Below are 17750 nucleotides of genomic sequence, written 5' to 3'. Positions count from 1 at the left end.
TTTTGTAACTCTTAAACACATTTGGCATAAAAATGAGTCAAAGCCTAGATTAATAAGATGGATCTTGCTTTTGCAAGAATTTGATTTTAAAATCAAGGATAAGAAAGGAGTTAAGAACCATGTTGTTTATCATTTAAGTAGGCTTTCATGCAAGAATGATGATGATGTCACACTTATAAAAGAGCTTTTTCCTAATAAGAAGTTGTTTTCTTTGTTTAGAAAGTTGTTTTATTTGTTTAGATTTCATCTATAGTATTACTTATTGTGATTAGGGCCTTTAAATTTTATACTTGTAAGCGAAATTTTTATTGCTTGTGGTATTTATTTCATGAGTCCTTCTCCATCTTATTTTGGTAATGTTTACATATTGTTTGATGTTGATTATGATCTAAATGGGTTGAACCTAAAGCTGCATGCAATGATGTTTCTAAGGTTAATGTAGATTTTATCAAAATTCACATCTTTGAAAGGATTGGAATTCCCAAAGCAATCATTAGTGATCTTGGCATGCATTTCTATAATTGTTCGATGTAGACTTTGCTTCGTAAGTATCACATTAGTAAACCATACTTTCACTGGTTATCATCCTCTAAAAAATGGCCAAGCTGATGTTTTTAATCGTGAGATCAAATCCATCACTGAAAAAACTGTGCAACCAAATAAGAAAGATTGGGCCTATAGAATAGCTTATAAAACACATATTAGAATGTCTCCATATAGGATGATTTAAGGTAAAGAATGTCATTTTCTTATGGAACTTGAATATCTTGTGTTTTAAGCCATTAAGCATTGGAACTTGGATTTAAACATGACCCGAAATCATTAAAAGTTATAATTGCAAGAGTTGGAGGAGATAAGGAATGATGTCTACAAGAATTCGATGATATACAAGGAAAAGAATAAGGCATTCCATGATAGAATGGTTTCGAGGAAGGAATTTCATGTTAGGCAGAAAATTCTTCTCTTTCATTCATGTTTGAAGCTCTATCTTAGTAAGTTGTGTTCTTATTGGATTAGACTCATTGTTGTTACTAACATCTTTCATCATGGTGCATTATAAATTCTAAGTTTAGAAACAAAGTGATAAAGTGAATGAGCAAACTTGCAACCTTTTTATGAAGGTTTTAAGGATGGTATCATGGTGAAGGTTAATATGAGCAGACCTTAAACATGGGCATGGAATTTAATCAAATACAGTAAATAAATACACTTATTGGGTGGTGACCCAGCATACAAAAAAAAACAAAAAATAGATTTGCTTTTCTCATTAATTTTTGTTTTCTATTTATTTTTGGTGTGATTATGCATGTTTTACCTAGTTTAGCTGAATATGTCCATTTTTTTGTGTTTTTTCTTTGCATGTGCGATTTACTTTACTTTAGGTATAAGTGCTTGTTTTTAATTAAAAAACTCTTGCTAGATTTTTTGTTTTAAATCGTAAGTGTTTAATTTTATCTTTTCACCTCATAATGGTTAATGAGAATGTGTGTTATAATTTTATCTTTTGATCTCACAATGATTGATGGGAATATGTGTATTATGGGTTTGAACTAGTTGAATTTAACGAAGGTATAAACTAAATGAATGGATTTACTTGTAATGTTTGAAGCTTAATTGGTTTAGGTTTTGACTTTGAAAGTATGACATGCTGACTTAATATATGATTTTACCTTTTGTAAGCTTGTGAGCCTCTAACATGATTATTTGATGAGTGTTATTCATTCAAAGGTTATGTATTTCCAAAACTTGTTTGATATATTATAGAGATGTATTTACATTACATGTTTCCATGAATATAATAAGGGCATGTAAGAATTTAATCATTTGAACCTAAAAAACCAACTTAAAGCATGTTATCCTTTAATGAGCCTTTTTGAACTTATTTATCTATGCTTTGATTTACCAATGTTTTATGAACAATTTTTCATATGTTTCCTTTTTAGCCAAAGATTAGGAGAACATGTGTGATACTTATATGGGTTTATGGTTGAACAAATTAAGAAAAAAAATGGTTATGTGATGGAGTTTTGTGTTGAATTTGAGTATGATTAGTTTCAACCAAATCAAGTATAAAAAAAACCAAAACATGATGGTGACAAAAGACAAAATAAATTATTCCCTTTGTGATTTTGATGAGAATATACTATGGAAATTTGAAATTAAAAAAAAAGTTAAGTATTTTTGCTTTCATGATGATGAATTTATGTGCTTTGATGCTTATATGTTGTTAAGTTAATCATTTTTATGCTTTCCTAGATTATTTGGTTATTAGCATTTTCTTTACCTTAACTACAACTCAATTACAACCTTGAATAAAGACCTTTTTAATCTATTTATTACATGTAATACTTAGTAAGATTAAAGAGTAAGCATATGTCAGATCATAACATTGAAGGAATTTGAGTGAAAATACAAAAGTCATAAACACTTGAGTGTTATAATATCTACTAATGAGAGGACTTACTATTTTGATAAGATATATATTTAATTTAAGTTCCAAAGGCTAATGAAGGTTAGAAAGTTGTATTTTGAATAAATTCATGAAATTTTATGCTTTAATCTCTTTTAACTTGTTTCTTACCTATAATGCTTGTAGTGTTTAATATTGTTTGGAGATTGGAAGTAAAATAGACTGCTTAGATGATTTTAACTTGGTTATCTTTTCAATTTACTTGCTTTTATTTTGAGTCCTTAATTTTTCTTTTTCTTTTTGAATTTTGAGTCTTATTTTTTGAGTCTATAGCCTTTGATTCCTTGCTCAATTAAAGACATGCAAGATCTAAGTGTGGAGGCTAACTTGTTTTGTGCTTAAAAATGCTTTGGAGACATAAAGTGTAAAAATGGCTAAATGAAGCATTTTTAGCACAATTTCAAGCAAAGGATTAAAAAGAACACATTGGGACAAGTCATTGGAGTTAAAAAGTGCAAATCTTAATTGCATTAGGGATCCAACATAAACAAGGAATCCTAGTGGGATTAGGATTGGTCAGAGTATAAATTAAACGTATGATAAAAAGCTTAGGTGAAAATATGGCAGAACATTGGGTTAAAATTTACGAACATACTAGACTGAACTTTCATGTACTATATGGACCAAATTTAAAGCTGCATGTGAAAGTTTGCTACGATTCAAGTTGGTCTGAAAACTAGACATCTTAAGCTTTCCATTTATATATGGTAGACCTAGTAACTCGTCCAGACAATAGAGAACGACATCCTTAAAGTCAGACTTCAAATCTACCTGTAAAGCAACATAAGTCTATCCCATGTATCCATGTTAGGATGATGACATAGCAGCTCATTAATTACATGGAAAAAGTCCTATATGATCAGGAATTCTCTTTACAAGGTCAAAGTCAATGCATAAATCACTAGAGTCAGATTAGTATATAAAAACCTTAAAGTAATCTGATTAGGAATTAGTTATTTACTAGGAAAAATTCTCCACCTAAAATAAACTCCCCTTAATCAACCTTAATTCTAAGAAGAAATTAGGGAACACGTTTAAAGAAGAGAATGGGGAGAGTTTATTTTTTATTTTTCTTTTTTTCCTTTTCTGAATTTGTGACAATTATGAATTTTATGCAAGCTTAGTTTACAATTTTAAGAGCTTAGTTATTTACAAGCTTTAGTACTCTTGAATTTTAAATTTCATGATGATTTATGCTTAAAATTATTCTATATTTGATTGTGATATATGAATATTTTATATTTTTATATGATTATACTTAATGATTGATGACCTAAATTTTATATGATGTGTAACATATGTTTTTGGTTTCAAATTTATTTCTAATTGATTAGGTTATGTCGGATGCATGACTAATAACATGAGTGGCAAAAGTATCCAATTTTCAAACTCATGTTTGATTATTTATTACGTGGAAAACATAAGTCTTGATTAAATTAACTCCCTGTATGTGTTTAATTATCATGAATCAATTACATCTATATTAATCTTAATGCTATCACGTAATTAAATCGTGTATGCTTAATAAAGGTTATCATATGATTAAGGTTAATTAATGCTAGAATAATTAAAAAGTAAGGATATGTAGAAAAACTTGTAGTTTTACATATTTGATTTATTTATTATCATAAATCAAATTTAAAAACATATTTAAATTCAAGTATTGATGTTTAATTCTTCTTGAGGAATAATTCTTATAAAGAGAAAAAAGTTTTTCTCTATTATTTTTTTTTACATTATGTCAATTTGCCTCTTAGCTTTGATCATAAACAAACCTCACTTTTAATAAATTATTGTTTAAATTGTATATTAGTTAATTTTGTAATATTAGTATATTTAATATATCTTTACTTGTTTTGCTTTAATGTAAAATTTAATAGCTTTTTAATTGAGCAATTAAGTTCTAATACTTATATATATGTGTGACAATACACTTACTTTCTATACTACAAATAATTAATTTTAAGGGTAGTAATTTGTATGACTTCAATACTCTTTAGTATGCCTTTATATGAAAAGATTTACATGCATAAATAGAAATCACCTATATTGAAAAAAGTTTGTAATCTATTATGTTATAGATCCACTTATAATCGATTCTAATCAATGTGTGATACAAACTCATATATGTGACTCATAAAATCTTGTCCTTTCATATGATTTCCATCAACATTGAAAACATCTTCTCATTCAATAAAAACATTATCAATAACTACAGTATAACAATTACAATTCGAGTATTGCAATCCAATCAAAAGCTAAACAATTTTTTCTAAAGCTTGCTTATTCAATAGCTTATACCTACCCTTCACACATAAGCTAAGAATCACACTTTAAAACTCGAAGAACCATGTGTTGTTCTTTATCCAACAATCTAACTAATTCTTCATTTCATATTAAAGGCAATGATAATTATAGTTGACAATATCCAATGTCTCCCTCCTCATTTTAACTAATTAACAAAATATTGGCTCTAGTAAACACTTGTCAACCAATCCATCTATCTCATGTTATTTGTTATGAAGATTTGCAGTTAGAGAGTTTATAAGCCTATTCATAAGCTTACATACGTAAAAGCATATATTAATAGACAATATCTCTAGTTCAAAAACATAAGTTATGGATCCATTGTTATATATAAGACCCTTATTCTTTATAATCAAAGGCATATATCATTTAATAAAATAATATATTTCTAATACTTTTTAAAAAAATTTAAGTGATTGTATTGTTAAAATATGAATTATACTTCAAATATTTGGAACTAAGTAAGTGCGCCTGAGAGGGCTTATGAGTTGAAATCAATGAATATAAAAGGTATGGTATTCTCAAAGAAAACCAAACTAGTGGGCATGCAACATAACTTTCTGTAGAAAACCCCAATGCATGTAGGGTTGGGCAATCTAAAAATATAACATTATGAACTTGAAAACCACATAATATAAGCTTATTTTCCCATGGAATGAAGATATGAGAATTCAGACTCAAAGTTGGCTCATGGGATGACTGTAAACATCATTAAGAACTTCACTGCATTGTCAACCCAAACTCAAATAAACCATCACCAATAGAACCATTAGAGGACACTTTTGTGTCATGTTCCCTCGATTGAAAAAGATTCATCCTTGGGTCATATGTATTATCATCATCATCGTAAGGAGCTAAGTCATCCACGTTAAAGGTGTTTGAAATATCTAAACATACAGGTAACTTAATCTTGTAGGTGTTTATATGCAAACCCAAAGGGTACGAATATATGAAACCATGATTAAGATTGAACACAACCCAAGAAAGCTAAAGTGAAGTTAAAAAGAATATGACCCGGTGATAACCTGAACTAAATAATCGTAGTTATTGGATGAAAAACCTTAACTCGTTGATTATATCTAACCAAGAACTGAAGGTATAAGGATAAAACCCCAACTTGTTAATTATAAGAAACTAAGAACCATAGATATAAGGATGAATATCACTAAGACAATTGATCTTTGATAAGTTCTTTAAAAAGTTCCATGAGGAACCAAGAGTAAGAGCAAACTCCTACACACAAGTTTTATTTCTGAATAATCAATTCATATCTTATTATTAAAAGAGCTAAATAACCTTATTATACTAGGTAAAACATCCTAAATAAGGTTGAAAAAATAATAAAAGAGTTTCAAATAAAATAGAAAAAAGAATCCTAAATCAACTAGGAAACTAATATAATTCTCATACAATATCTTCTGGTCTTTATTAAAAGCCTTTTTATATGTTTGTTTGTTATGAAATTTTAACCCTATGAAAAAAAAGATCTTTAGAATCATTTGGAAAAATTTCATCTCGATCGAATGATCATATTAAAAGTTATTCCTATTAATATAAAACTATACATTAGGAAAATATGTTCAATCCGCTTGTAAGTAGGAAAATAAGTTGATTTGCAAGTCTTGTAGGAAATAAGGACTAAATATCTTGAATTAACTCATTGAATGCTTATTTAACCTTCATAGCTCTTAATTTTGTTATAGGCTCAATTAATGCAATGGATTATGTGGTGTTTCTTGATGATTCTCATCATGTTTTCACATATCCACTTCAAAACCTTAAATGGATCATCAACTCTAGGTTTGGGCCTAGCAAACTTACCCTATGGAAACCTTCTTTGCCGAGATGTGCCCAAACTAGATAACCTTCTTTGAACTTTATATACCTACAATATTTATTATCTTGAGCTTGATACTTCTAATTTTGCCTTTCAATCTTGTCACAAACTTGTTCATGCAAGTTTTTAAGCCTTTTCATCATCACCATTGAAATTGTAACTTGTTGGAAGTGAGATTAATTCCAATATACTTAATGGATTGTAACCATACACAATTTAAAAAGGACTACAACCAATACTTTGGCTAGTTGAATGGTTGTAAGTGAATTTAGCTTGTGACAATACAAGATCATAATCTTGAATATCTTCTTCACCAAATTTCTTAAAAGACTTCCCAAACTCTTATTGACGACTTTAGTTTACCTATTAGTTTATAAATATAAGTACTGTTGAATTAAAAATGAGTTCCAAGTTTTCTCTAAAGTGTAAGCCAAAAATGACTTATAAACTTTGAATTTCATTTAAAGTTATTTTTTTTTGAATATCATGAAGTATAACAATCACCTTGATGTATAAATCAACAATATTTGTAGCATCAAGTATTTTGCTACATGGAACAAAAGCGTCATTTCAGGAAAATGATCAACCACCACTATAACTGAATCTTTGTTTCTTGAACTTCTAGCAAACCTAACATAAAAATCATGCTGACATCTTTCCAATAAGCTTTAACTACTAGAAGTGGAGTGTATAAACCTGATTTCAAAATATGTGATTTAGCAATATGGCATGTCCTACAACATTGTATGAGCCTTGTACCATTTCTCTCCATCTTTGGCCAAAAGAAATTATTCTAGATAATAACATGTGTTTTTTTTTTATCTCTCAAAGTGTCCACCAAGTCCACCGCTATGAGTTTCAAAGATAATAGCTTCCCTTGAAAAACCTTGAGGAATACACAAATGATTTTCTTTGAAAAGATAACTCTCCAACACAACAAAATGCTTGGAAATACCACTTTCATATTTAGCCTATATATTCCCTATCACTTCCACTTGCATATTAGTCAATAACAAATGTCTTCGATTCAAAGCATCAACAATAACATTATGTACTCCATATTTGTGCTTTGTAGAGAAACTAAAAGTTTGTAGAAATCCAACCTACAAGGCATGTCTTTAACTAAGTTTATGTTGACTATTAAGAAACACCAAGCCTCATGATAAAAAAAAAATAACACAAATAGTTTTGGATGCAATTATTGACACCAATGGTCTAAAGCACGAGCAATGGCATAAAACTCTTTGTTATAAGCTAAATATTTTCTTTATGAATCATTGAGCTTCTCATTATAGAAAGCATAGGTTTGCTCTTTTAGCTAAGAACAATACCAAATCCAACATTAGATGCATCACATTTAACTTTAAAAACTTTTTAGAAATCAAGTAGAGAAATAATAGGTGCATTGGTTACCTTTTGCTTCATAAGTTCAAGACTTTTCTTTGACTTATCAGTCCATTTGAAGCTACCTCCTTTCAAGCATTCATTGATTGAACTAATAATAATGTTGAATTGTTTTATAAAATGCCTTTAAAAAGATGATACGTAATGAAAACTCTAAATATCATGAAGAGTTTAAGGATGTGGTTAGTTTAGAATTGCTTTAATCTTTTTATGATCCATCTTCACTCATTTGTTAGAAACAACAAGACCCAAGTAAACAATGTTGCTAGTGAGGAATTCACACTTCTTCAAATTAGCATAGAAATTTTGATTCCTTAAAGTCTAAAATACTTATTGCAAGTGACTAAAATGCTCTTATTTATTCTTGTTATATATAAGAATAGCATCAAAGTAAACAACAACAATTTTTCCAATAAAATATTTAAACACATTTTTCATCTTTCACATGAAAGTGTTGTGTGTATTAGAAAGGCCAAATGGTATAACCACCCATTCAAAAAGACCATCCCTCATTTTGAAGGTTATTTTCCATTCATCATCAACTCTCGTCTGGATCTAATGGTAGCCATTTATGAGATCAATCTTTAAAAAGGTGGTAGCACCATTAAGTTAATATAGCAAGTCATTTAGCTGAGGAATAGGACATTGATAACCAATATTGATTTTATTCACTGCCTGACTATTGATACACATTCTCTATAAACCATCCTTGTTTGGAATAAGAAGAGAGGGCACACCACATAGACTCCTGCTTTCCTTTACCAAGCCCTTCAAAATCAACTCATTAACCTATCTTTGTAATTTTATATGTTCAATATAACTCATTCGATAGGCTACCTTGTTATGAAGCATAACAATATCTCTTATTGGAGGAAGTACAAGTGGTATTTCTTTAGGAACTACATCAGTAAACTCATCAAGCAAAGGCTGCACTTTTGGAGGCAACTTATTCATTTCAGTATTTTTCTCAGAAAACAAGAAGAACATAACCCAAATCCATATCATTATCAAGTTTTTCCATTTCAGAACAAGTAACCAAAAGTGTTTATATCCCTTTAGAAAGTTTGGAAATAAACCCAGGTTTCAAAAGACCTAAAATAATCTTTACACCATCTTTCACAAAAGAATAAGTATTCTTAAAGTCATCATGCTAAACTTTCTTATCATATTGCCTTGGATGAACAAATAATAAATAACATACATCCATAGGAATTACATCACACTAGACCTAATCAAAATACTCTTTCCTAATGGTAAAATGAAACACGACACCTATTTGTTACCTTTTGTTCATACTTATTTTCCAATTACCTTAATTTTTAGGGTTGAGGGTGTGTTTCCATCTTGAGCTACAACTTGTTCACCATATCAATAGATACAATATTAGTATAAACACCACTATTAATGACATCACAAACTTTCCCATTTGGTATGGTCTATGATGAAAAGGATTAACACCCTCCTTATTATTACTAGAGGAACCAATTTTAGTGTCATTCTCATCATCATCGCCTTGATTTTTATATCGTTCAAGACGCTCCTAGAGTTGCTGGAGTTGCCTTCTTGTTTCATCCATTTCAAGAGTATGGATATCCCTCTCAAATTCTTGCATACGACATTCATGAACAACCATGGTTGTAAATCTTAAGCTCTAATACTAACTTGATATAGGGATGGTAAGGATATCGTAAAGTAACATGTCACTCACACAAATGATATTTTTTCCCTTACCACTCTAGGGTACAAAACTGAAGAGATACAAACGCAAATAAATCAAAGACTTCAATTCAATTTTTTGTCGAAAGATATCAATACATAATTTGAATCATAATTATATACTTTAAACAACCCTTAAAGCCTAAGGAAATACTAAAATGACATAATTAAGATCTGAATAAATGGCTTGGATATAAAATTAGATAAATATTAACTAGCACTTATTTTTGACTTCCTAGAAATGTAAACATATAGAAACTAAAACAACCATAACTTTCTATAAAAAACTCAAATGCATGTATAGTTGGACAATTTGAAAAGATCATATTCTAAACTTGAAAACCACATAAGATAATATTATTTTCCTATGCAATGAAAACATGAAAATCCAGGCTTAAAGTTAACCCATTGGCTGATAGTAAACATCACCAAGGATTTCACTCATTTGCATTGTCAACCCAAACTCAAATAGCTCATCTCCAATAGGATCATTTGACACTTCAATGTCAAAAAGGACCTAAAAAAAGACCTAGGTCAATCTAGGCTAAACTTTCAAATCCGTGACTCAGGTTCTAATACTAGAATTATCCCATAAAAGACAAGCTGAAAAAATCATGAAGTCAAATTCTTGATTAATAAAATATTAAGGAATGAAATTTAAAAAGAATATTTCAATAAAAAATGGATCTAAAACAAAACAAATAGCAATTAAGAAAATAAAGGACCAAATTTAAAATAAAAATAAAATAAAACAAAATATTAAGGGATGAAATAGAAAAATATATTCAATTAAAAAAAATAAAAAAAAATAGCAATCAAAAGAATATCATTTGTGTGAGTGACATGTTACTTTGAGATTTTAAAAAATCTCAATTCTATGATTTAAAATAGAACAAGTAGAAATAAAAAGAACATAAACTAAATTTAAAAGAAAAAGAAATTAAAGAGGAGTTGCTTTTAAACTTTGCAGATCCATGCACAAAAATCAAGGAGGAGAGAGAAAAGAAAAAACAAATCATTAATACCAAACCAGAAAGGCATTGGTCATACGCGTCGTCGAATGATGGAGGTGCTGTTGTGAAGATTCAAATGTTGCCACTTAAACTAGCATAGACCACTTAAAAACATATCACACGTAGTCTGAATAACACGAACGTGGGGTGTTCATGTGAACAACATGCACCATTAGCTTTTTAATATTAAATAATATTTTATATGTGCTAAAATGTCAAATTGCTCATGATCAACGCGATAATAATAAAAAAAACCATAATGAAAAAAATTAAAGAGCTCTTGGATACAAGTTTAAGATAATTTGAATTTAAGAAGAATGTAATCATTTTACTTTGCTAATTAAAACATAAAAGACAAAGCAGCCCTTGTAAACTAGTTTTTTTTATTATTATTTTTGCTTTAAAAGGTATTTTATGTATCTCACTTTATTAAAAAAAAAACAAAATTATCTTATTACTCTTATTATCAAAATCTTTTTTATTAAAATGGACAAATTAGTAATTTCACTGTTTCAATCTACAATACCAATAAATCTAGAGTTACAATAAAACCTCCTTCCCTTTTTATTAATAATAATATCTATACAATAATTTAAATTTTATTATTATTATTGAAGAAAAATCATTATATAAGTACATAAATAAATGAAACATTTAATAATTTTTTAGGTAACAAAACTTTAATAAATAAATTTTAAAAAAAACACACACACCATCCGGTTTGTTTTAAATCCCGGGCCAAGTTGATTTTAATATGTTAGGTTTTGGCTTTGTCGAGTAGTCGGCATTGATCTTCTGGAGAAACAGAATAGAGATTAAAATCCAATAAAAAAGCAAATTATCGACCATGACTGGTAATTTCCTTTGATTTTCTTAATGGGTTTTTTGAATATATTGTTTATGATTAGATATATTGGTTGGTTGATAATCAGTTCCTTCCCAGTAGAGAAGAAGTGTTGCGTTGGGCTGCAGCAATGGGGCATGTTTATATTATGTGTTAAGAACTGATTGATTGAATGAAATGAATTGGCAGACTATGGACAGGAGCAGGAGATGGAAATCGAAGCATTGGAAGCCATACTTATGGATGAGTTCAAAGGTACTTTCTTTCTTTCTTTCTTTCTTTCTTTCTTTTTTGGTTTTTCCAAAGGAAACAAACTAATGATATGCAATGACAGAAATTCATTCTAGCGAGAGTGGCTTAAACACTTCTAATCGTTGCTTCCTAATAACAATATCTCCACAGGTTGGTTGGTTTGTTCTTACTTTACATACATTCTATCAGATTGGATCTCTCTTCAAGTTTTTTTTTTTTTTTTTTTGTATATTAGCACTGGCTGGAAAATATTAATTTGCTTGTTTTTCTTCATATGTTTACTTTGCTCTGTGGTCAACAGGATGATGACACGGATGAGTCTACTGACATTCCAGGTTATTCTCTTTATTTTGGTGCGATAAACATGTTTTGATTTTTGCTAGATCAGTAGAATGAATTATCCCAGCATCCTACAGAATTTAAGAAACTTCCATAGTCATCTTGTTAAATTCAACTTCATGTTTGGCTTTTAGGACTGTTATGGTGGGTGCCCTCCTTTGATCAGACTTGAGTATTTATTTATTAAGTTCTTTCCCATTTCCTTTGCAGTTCAGCTAGGTCTAGTTTTCTCCCACACTGAAAAGTATCCGGATGAACCTCCACTTTTGAACGTGAAGAGGTTAGTGTGTACATGTTGCAGACATTCCTTTGTGGAGGTGCTCCTTTCATGATCTAGTGTTCTCTATCTCTATTTAAAATTAAAATGTATTACTTAAAAGAAAATTACTTTTTTTTGTCTGTGGAGCTCAACTTTGCTCTCGGTGTGCTTTCCTTGATTTGTTAAATGCTTCTCAAATACCACACAAACATGTAACAGAAAAGGACCGCTGTTTTCCTAGCCACCTTCTTCTGAACTCCGATTGAATTGAAAGATTAAAAAACAAGAAAGAGACAAATAAGAGAGGGAGGAGGTGAAGACATTAGAGGCACACCTGCCTTGGTCCCAGATTATAATGTTTATAGTTTGCCATCAAGGTTCTGAGCAAATAACAAGAATGCATGAGTATTCATGGACATTCATGGAGTCTCCATTGTTCTGTTAAGTTCGGAATCCTGTATAGAAAAGTTTATAATCAATATCAAGTCTGACTTGGACGTAGAAAATAAACCTCTGATTCATAAAACCCTTAGAAAATTGACTGAAGTGCCAAAATACAGAAGGCAATTGTGGTTGCAGAATTACCAAAACTTGAAACAATAAGATAATTTGACCATGAATCAGTAAGGTACATTATTGAAAGACTATTCATGATGCCTCACGTGCACCACTCACAAATCACAAGGAGAAGCTGCATTTACCTATCTGAAAATTGTAAGAAAAAATACCTTCCCTTTTCCATGGTTGCATCAACTTTTTTACATGTCTGTGCTACATTGTTGCTTCCACTGCTGCACTGTCATCTCCAAAATCTAGTTACAACCTGCAGCTCGGAAAAACTGTCAGTGAGAGTGGTACAGCAACCAGGTTACCTGCTGCAAAAGTGACTAGATATGCAGTTATTGCTTGCTCCTGGTTTCTTCTTCTGTAGAGTCTCTATATCAACCTTGATATTTCTCTATGATGACAACGCAACGGAAATTCTTTGCAAATTCATTGTGGCTTGTGCATAGATTTTTATTAAAATGCTTTGTTCATGAAACTGTAAAATTTTTAAACTTAATTTTCATGAAACAGAAATTCCTTGGTGTTTCACAAGTATACTGCTTTTCTTTCTTTTTTATCACGTTTATTTTCATTATTTTTATTAGAAGCACTGACAGGACATCAAGCCGTAGAGGTAGCCAGCCTGCACTAAGTGCTATTTCGCAAGTATTCTTTTCACTCATCAAAAAAGCCTGACCTACAAAAATATAATGCTCATAGAAAGGTTGTTGAGTTCTTGTCTGTGTGCTAAACGTTCAAATGCACTCAGAAAGTGTTTAAACCACCTATCATGCTAAAGTCAGTTGATGGGCTGTGTGGTGCAAGGGCTGGGTGATACTTAAGTAACATGGATCAAAATTACTACTGTCAAGTGATAAAAGTATGAACTATAATCGAACTATTATATAGATGAACCCTTTCTAGAGACATCTGATTGTTGTTCCTCTCTGTTCCAGCATACGAGGTATCCAAGCAGATGATCTTAAAACTTTGAAGGAAAAGCTTGAGCAAGAGGTAATTACTTGAACTCAATATATTTATTTTTTACTGTACCTTTTAAGAATGAAGTCAAGCTAGGTATCATACTTCTGATAGAGCTGTGTCTAACAATTTCTTATGCCTGGAAATGCTGAGGAATGTTAATGCACTCTATTCATGATGTGTTACCTGGGACAATGATGGGTAAATACAACAGAAAAATCCTCAAAAACCACTTAAGAAGAGCAAGAACTGAGATGGAACGGGCCACTGTGAAAGTGTAAATTCTGTAGTGCAGCAAAATATTCAATCCTCTAAATGAGCTGTTTATTTTTGTTTGGTAAAATATGTGTATACTGTAAAGTGAATACACAATTCAGGAAACTGTGAGGTTATGCTAATAATTTGACTTGATAATATGCTTCACAGGCATCTGAAAATCTTGGTATGGCGATGGTCTACACACTAGTTACATCTGCTAAAGAGTGGCTGTCTGAAAGATACAGTCAAGATGCCAGCAATGAGGACATTGAAAATGAAGAGGCAGCAAAAGATGATGTATGGATTCCTGTGTTCTGATTTTTTTCTTTTTTGTTGGCAGTATTTTTACTAGATTTAAGTGAAAACATAATTTAGCATTCCAAGATATGTCCACTAGATCTCAAAACCTTATCATATCACTGTGCATTGATAATTTCAGATGTTTGCTGTTGTCCTTATTTTTATTTTCTTAAGAAGCCACTTCATACCTATTCATCCATTTACAGGTAATTGTACCACATGGAGAACCTGTTACTGTCGAGACATTTCTGGCTTGGAGAGAGAGATTTGAAGCAGAGTTGGCCCTTGAGCGAGCCAAGTAAGTTCTATTATTTGAACCCTATATTTCAGGGTCAAGGTTCCATTCCATTTTTGTTATTGGGATATGTTTCTTATCCTTGAAATCTTATGGTTGTCCACAGCTTGGAAACAAAATCATGCCATTTTTTGTTCTTGTCGTTGTTGTTATTGTGTCATGGTGTTTTTTTAACCCTAAATAAAATTTGTTAGTTGGCATGGCTACCCTTTTTTCATAGGGTATGGAGCGAGTAGATAGGGTTGCCTATTATTTTCATGAGTTGAGAGAATTTAATAATTTCTATGAGACCTACTACCTTTGACATGGTTTGATTGCAAAACTTAAGTTGCAAATTGATGCTGCAAACTGATAGTTGAACAATTTTAGAACTCGATGGGTCTAAAACAAACCATTACTAAATGAGATATGGTTGCTGCTTCTCATTTTGCTTTTCTGTTAATGTTCATTTTGAAAACAATTGGAGAGAGGAAGGTGGGTCAAACCTTGAAGAAGTTGGCATCATTTGCTACTTTTAGGAGGTACTGTTCAAAATATTTTTTGTTGCTCTCATGAGCAAGAGAATTGTGACTTCATGCTAAGCAAAAGATTAATCATACAGTAGACTCATCATGCATTAGTATGGAAAACCCACCTATAGGTTCTATTAGCTTATATAAAGAACAGAAGAGAAAAGAAGAGAAATAAAGGTGCTTGTTCATTGGAGTTTGCCGAGACAAGTTGTGGGACTTCAACGAGAACAGGTTTCATTTTGAATGCACTACAAGAGTGAAGTGGTTAGTTCATCTCATTGAAGAAGCCTTCTTTTATGTTCATACTATTCCCTAGAGGTGTCATGAAATTACAAGCACTGCCCAAAGCTTGAATGTTTGATAGATGACCCCTTCTATGTTTCAGATATGCAACAGAAACTGCGTTTTATACCCAAAATGACCTTTAAAATTACTCTATCTAATGGTAAGAGCATTTTGGTATAAAAGGTGATTTGTGTAATATTTTCTTGAATGGGAGTATTTACATGTTATTTTATTTTTTCATTTTTCTTAATAGCTTGCTACTTGGTTTAAATCACAAACAATCTAGAATTTCTTATTCCAAGTGATATTCTCCATGTTATGGGCAATATATAGTTGAGTCATTTGTTTCGTAGATGTCTTTTTATGTTTTATATAGTAAGCATGTGATGCTACTGTGTAAGGAAAAAGTGGATACGCAGTTTCAGATGATTTTCTTCTACATTTCACCTCACAAATAACCATGTGCTGCATTTTATGAAACTCTTTTTCTTAGATTATAATCATATCACTGGAATAATTCTTTGTTCAGTCATTAATTCATGACTAATGGCTGGGACCATTTTTCAGGCTGATGCCTGAGTCTGCTCTCACAGCCCCAAAGGAGAAGAAGCTTACAGGCAGACTGTGGTATGAAAGTGGAAAAGCGGTATGCTACCCCCAACTTTTCCTCCCTCTCATAAAGTGGATGCATAATTCAATTTCCCATGTTAAGATTTGATGGTATTCCCAAAATGTGCACTTAATAGACTGCTCTAAACTGTAGCATCTAAAGTATCTAGCATCTCTGATGATGTATGGTTTCTCGGTGGCTGAGCTGTAGCAGTCATCCTGTTCACTAATATTGCTTTGCTACCTGCGTTAGAGATGATATCCCATTTGCTCAATTTCAACTAATGATAGAATGCTGTTTAATCAAGTTTGAAATGGATGATTAAATAACATTATTCTTTTTCCCCCAGTGCTAGCCCTTGGCTGGTGAAATTTTATTTTAGGTCAAGAAATATAAATCAAGATGAACCATCAATGCTCTTAGACATCATTAATTCATCCTTTCATTGAGCAGGCTATTTTACTTGATTAAAGGCATTTTATTAACATTTGAGATCAACTCTAATTTATATTGCTAGCACTGGGATGGCTATTGATCGTCATTTTTACTGGCCATTCCAAATCACAGACCCAAGTCCATAAGATAAAAGCAATGTAGTTTCCCAAAAATAATTTGAATTCTCTCATGCATCTTTTGCTGGCATATATCAATAGCAAGTTGGTTTCCACTCTAGATGTCTATCATAGAGATGGCTTGATGTTTAGATAGAAATTGCATTCTAATTTCTAACTGAACCTCTTTTATGCTAAAAGGTAAATAACATGTTGAGTCCCTTTTGCAGAAAGGTGCTATAGCAGTCAATGAAGGATCTGACGTTGAAGACGAGGAAGAAATTGATTTTGATGACGATGATTTTGAAGGTGATTCTTTATCTTCTTAGTCTATTCATAGTATTGGCATTTTATAGGCGTGGAGATTTTATTTGGTAACTTGAATTTCAATGTCGGAACTTAATCATATGCATCCTGTTGAACTTTGTCCTTTCTTTATATAATGGCAGATGATGAAGAAGATATGCTTGAGCACTATCTGGCGGAGAAATCTGACTCTTCTCACTCTTCAAGGAAAGCTGCTTAAATAAAAGTTTTTGGTGTTGTAATATAGGTTATTGAAGGCAAAGTGTGTATGAGCAATAAATTTTTGGGCGTTGTCCTACACGTATTTATCTCCTTTTCTCCTATGTATTTAATGATTGAGGAAGAGGGCTGTGTAGATCAGAGTGATTTCCTTTTGTTCAAGTGAAGGGTTACTGGAGATGTAATTCAGAATTTAGAACAAGTTGAGAAAAATCTAGCACGTTAATCGAAGTGCTCTATTTGCTAAGTTAATCCATTACCACTACATGTGGACGTTGTTACTGGCAGAAAAACGTGAAAACAAAGTCATGGAAAGCAGCGACGGCGTGTCATCTCCAGCCTTCCAAACCTCTCACAATTCTCAATCTCGAGCTCCGGCACATGAAGTAAGGCTTCACCCCAACAAATGGGAACCTGTACTGAAGATGCAGATTCGCTTTGGCTGA

At 31.2% G+C, this 17750-nt stretch overlaps 1 protein-coding gene across 1 annotated transcript; it reads left to right on the top strand.

Moving 5' to 3' along the window:
- The first annotated feature begins 11445 nt into the window (after window positions 1–11445).
- Window positions 11446–17551, top strand: LOC133670218 (uncharacterized). The gene is made up of 11 exons (XM_062090736.1): window positions 11446–11601; window positions 11781–11846; window positions 11926–11993; window positions 12145–12178; window positions 12393–12462; window positions 13944–14001; window positions 14395–14523; window positions 14733–14824; window positions 16186–16264; window positions 17010–17088; window positions 17229–17551. Exons 1-11 carry the CDS (start codon window positions 11595–11597, stop codon window positions 17303–17305), a joined length of 759 nt encoding a protein of 252 aa, XP_061946720.1. The 5' UTR covers window positions 11446–11594; the 3' UTR covers window positions 17306–17551.
- Window positions 17552–17750: the final 199 nt, after the last annotated feature.

Source organism: Populus nigra, chromosome 1, assembly GCF_951802175.1.
Source record: "Populus nigra chromosome 1, ddPopNigr1.1, whole genome shotgun sequence".
In the NCBI taxonomy this organism is placed as follows: Eukaryota; Viridiplantae; Streptophyta; class Magnoliopsida; order Malpighiales; family Salicaceae; genus Populus; species Populus nigra.
Note: the sequence above shows the minus strand (reverse complement) of the source record. Positions and strands in the feature narration are given on the sequence as shown.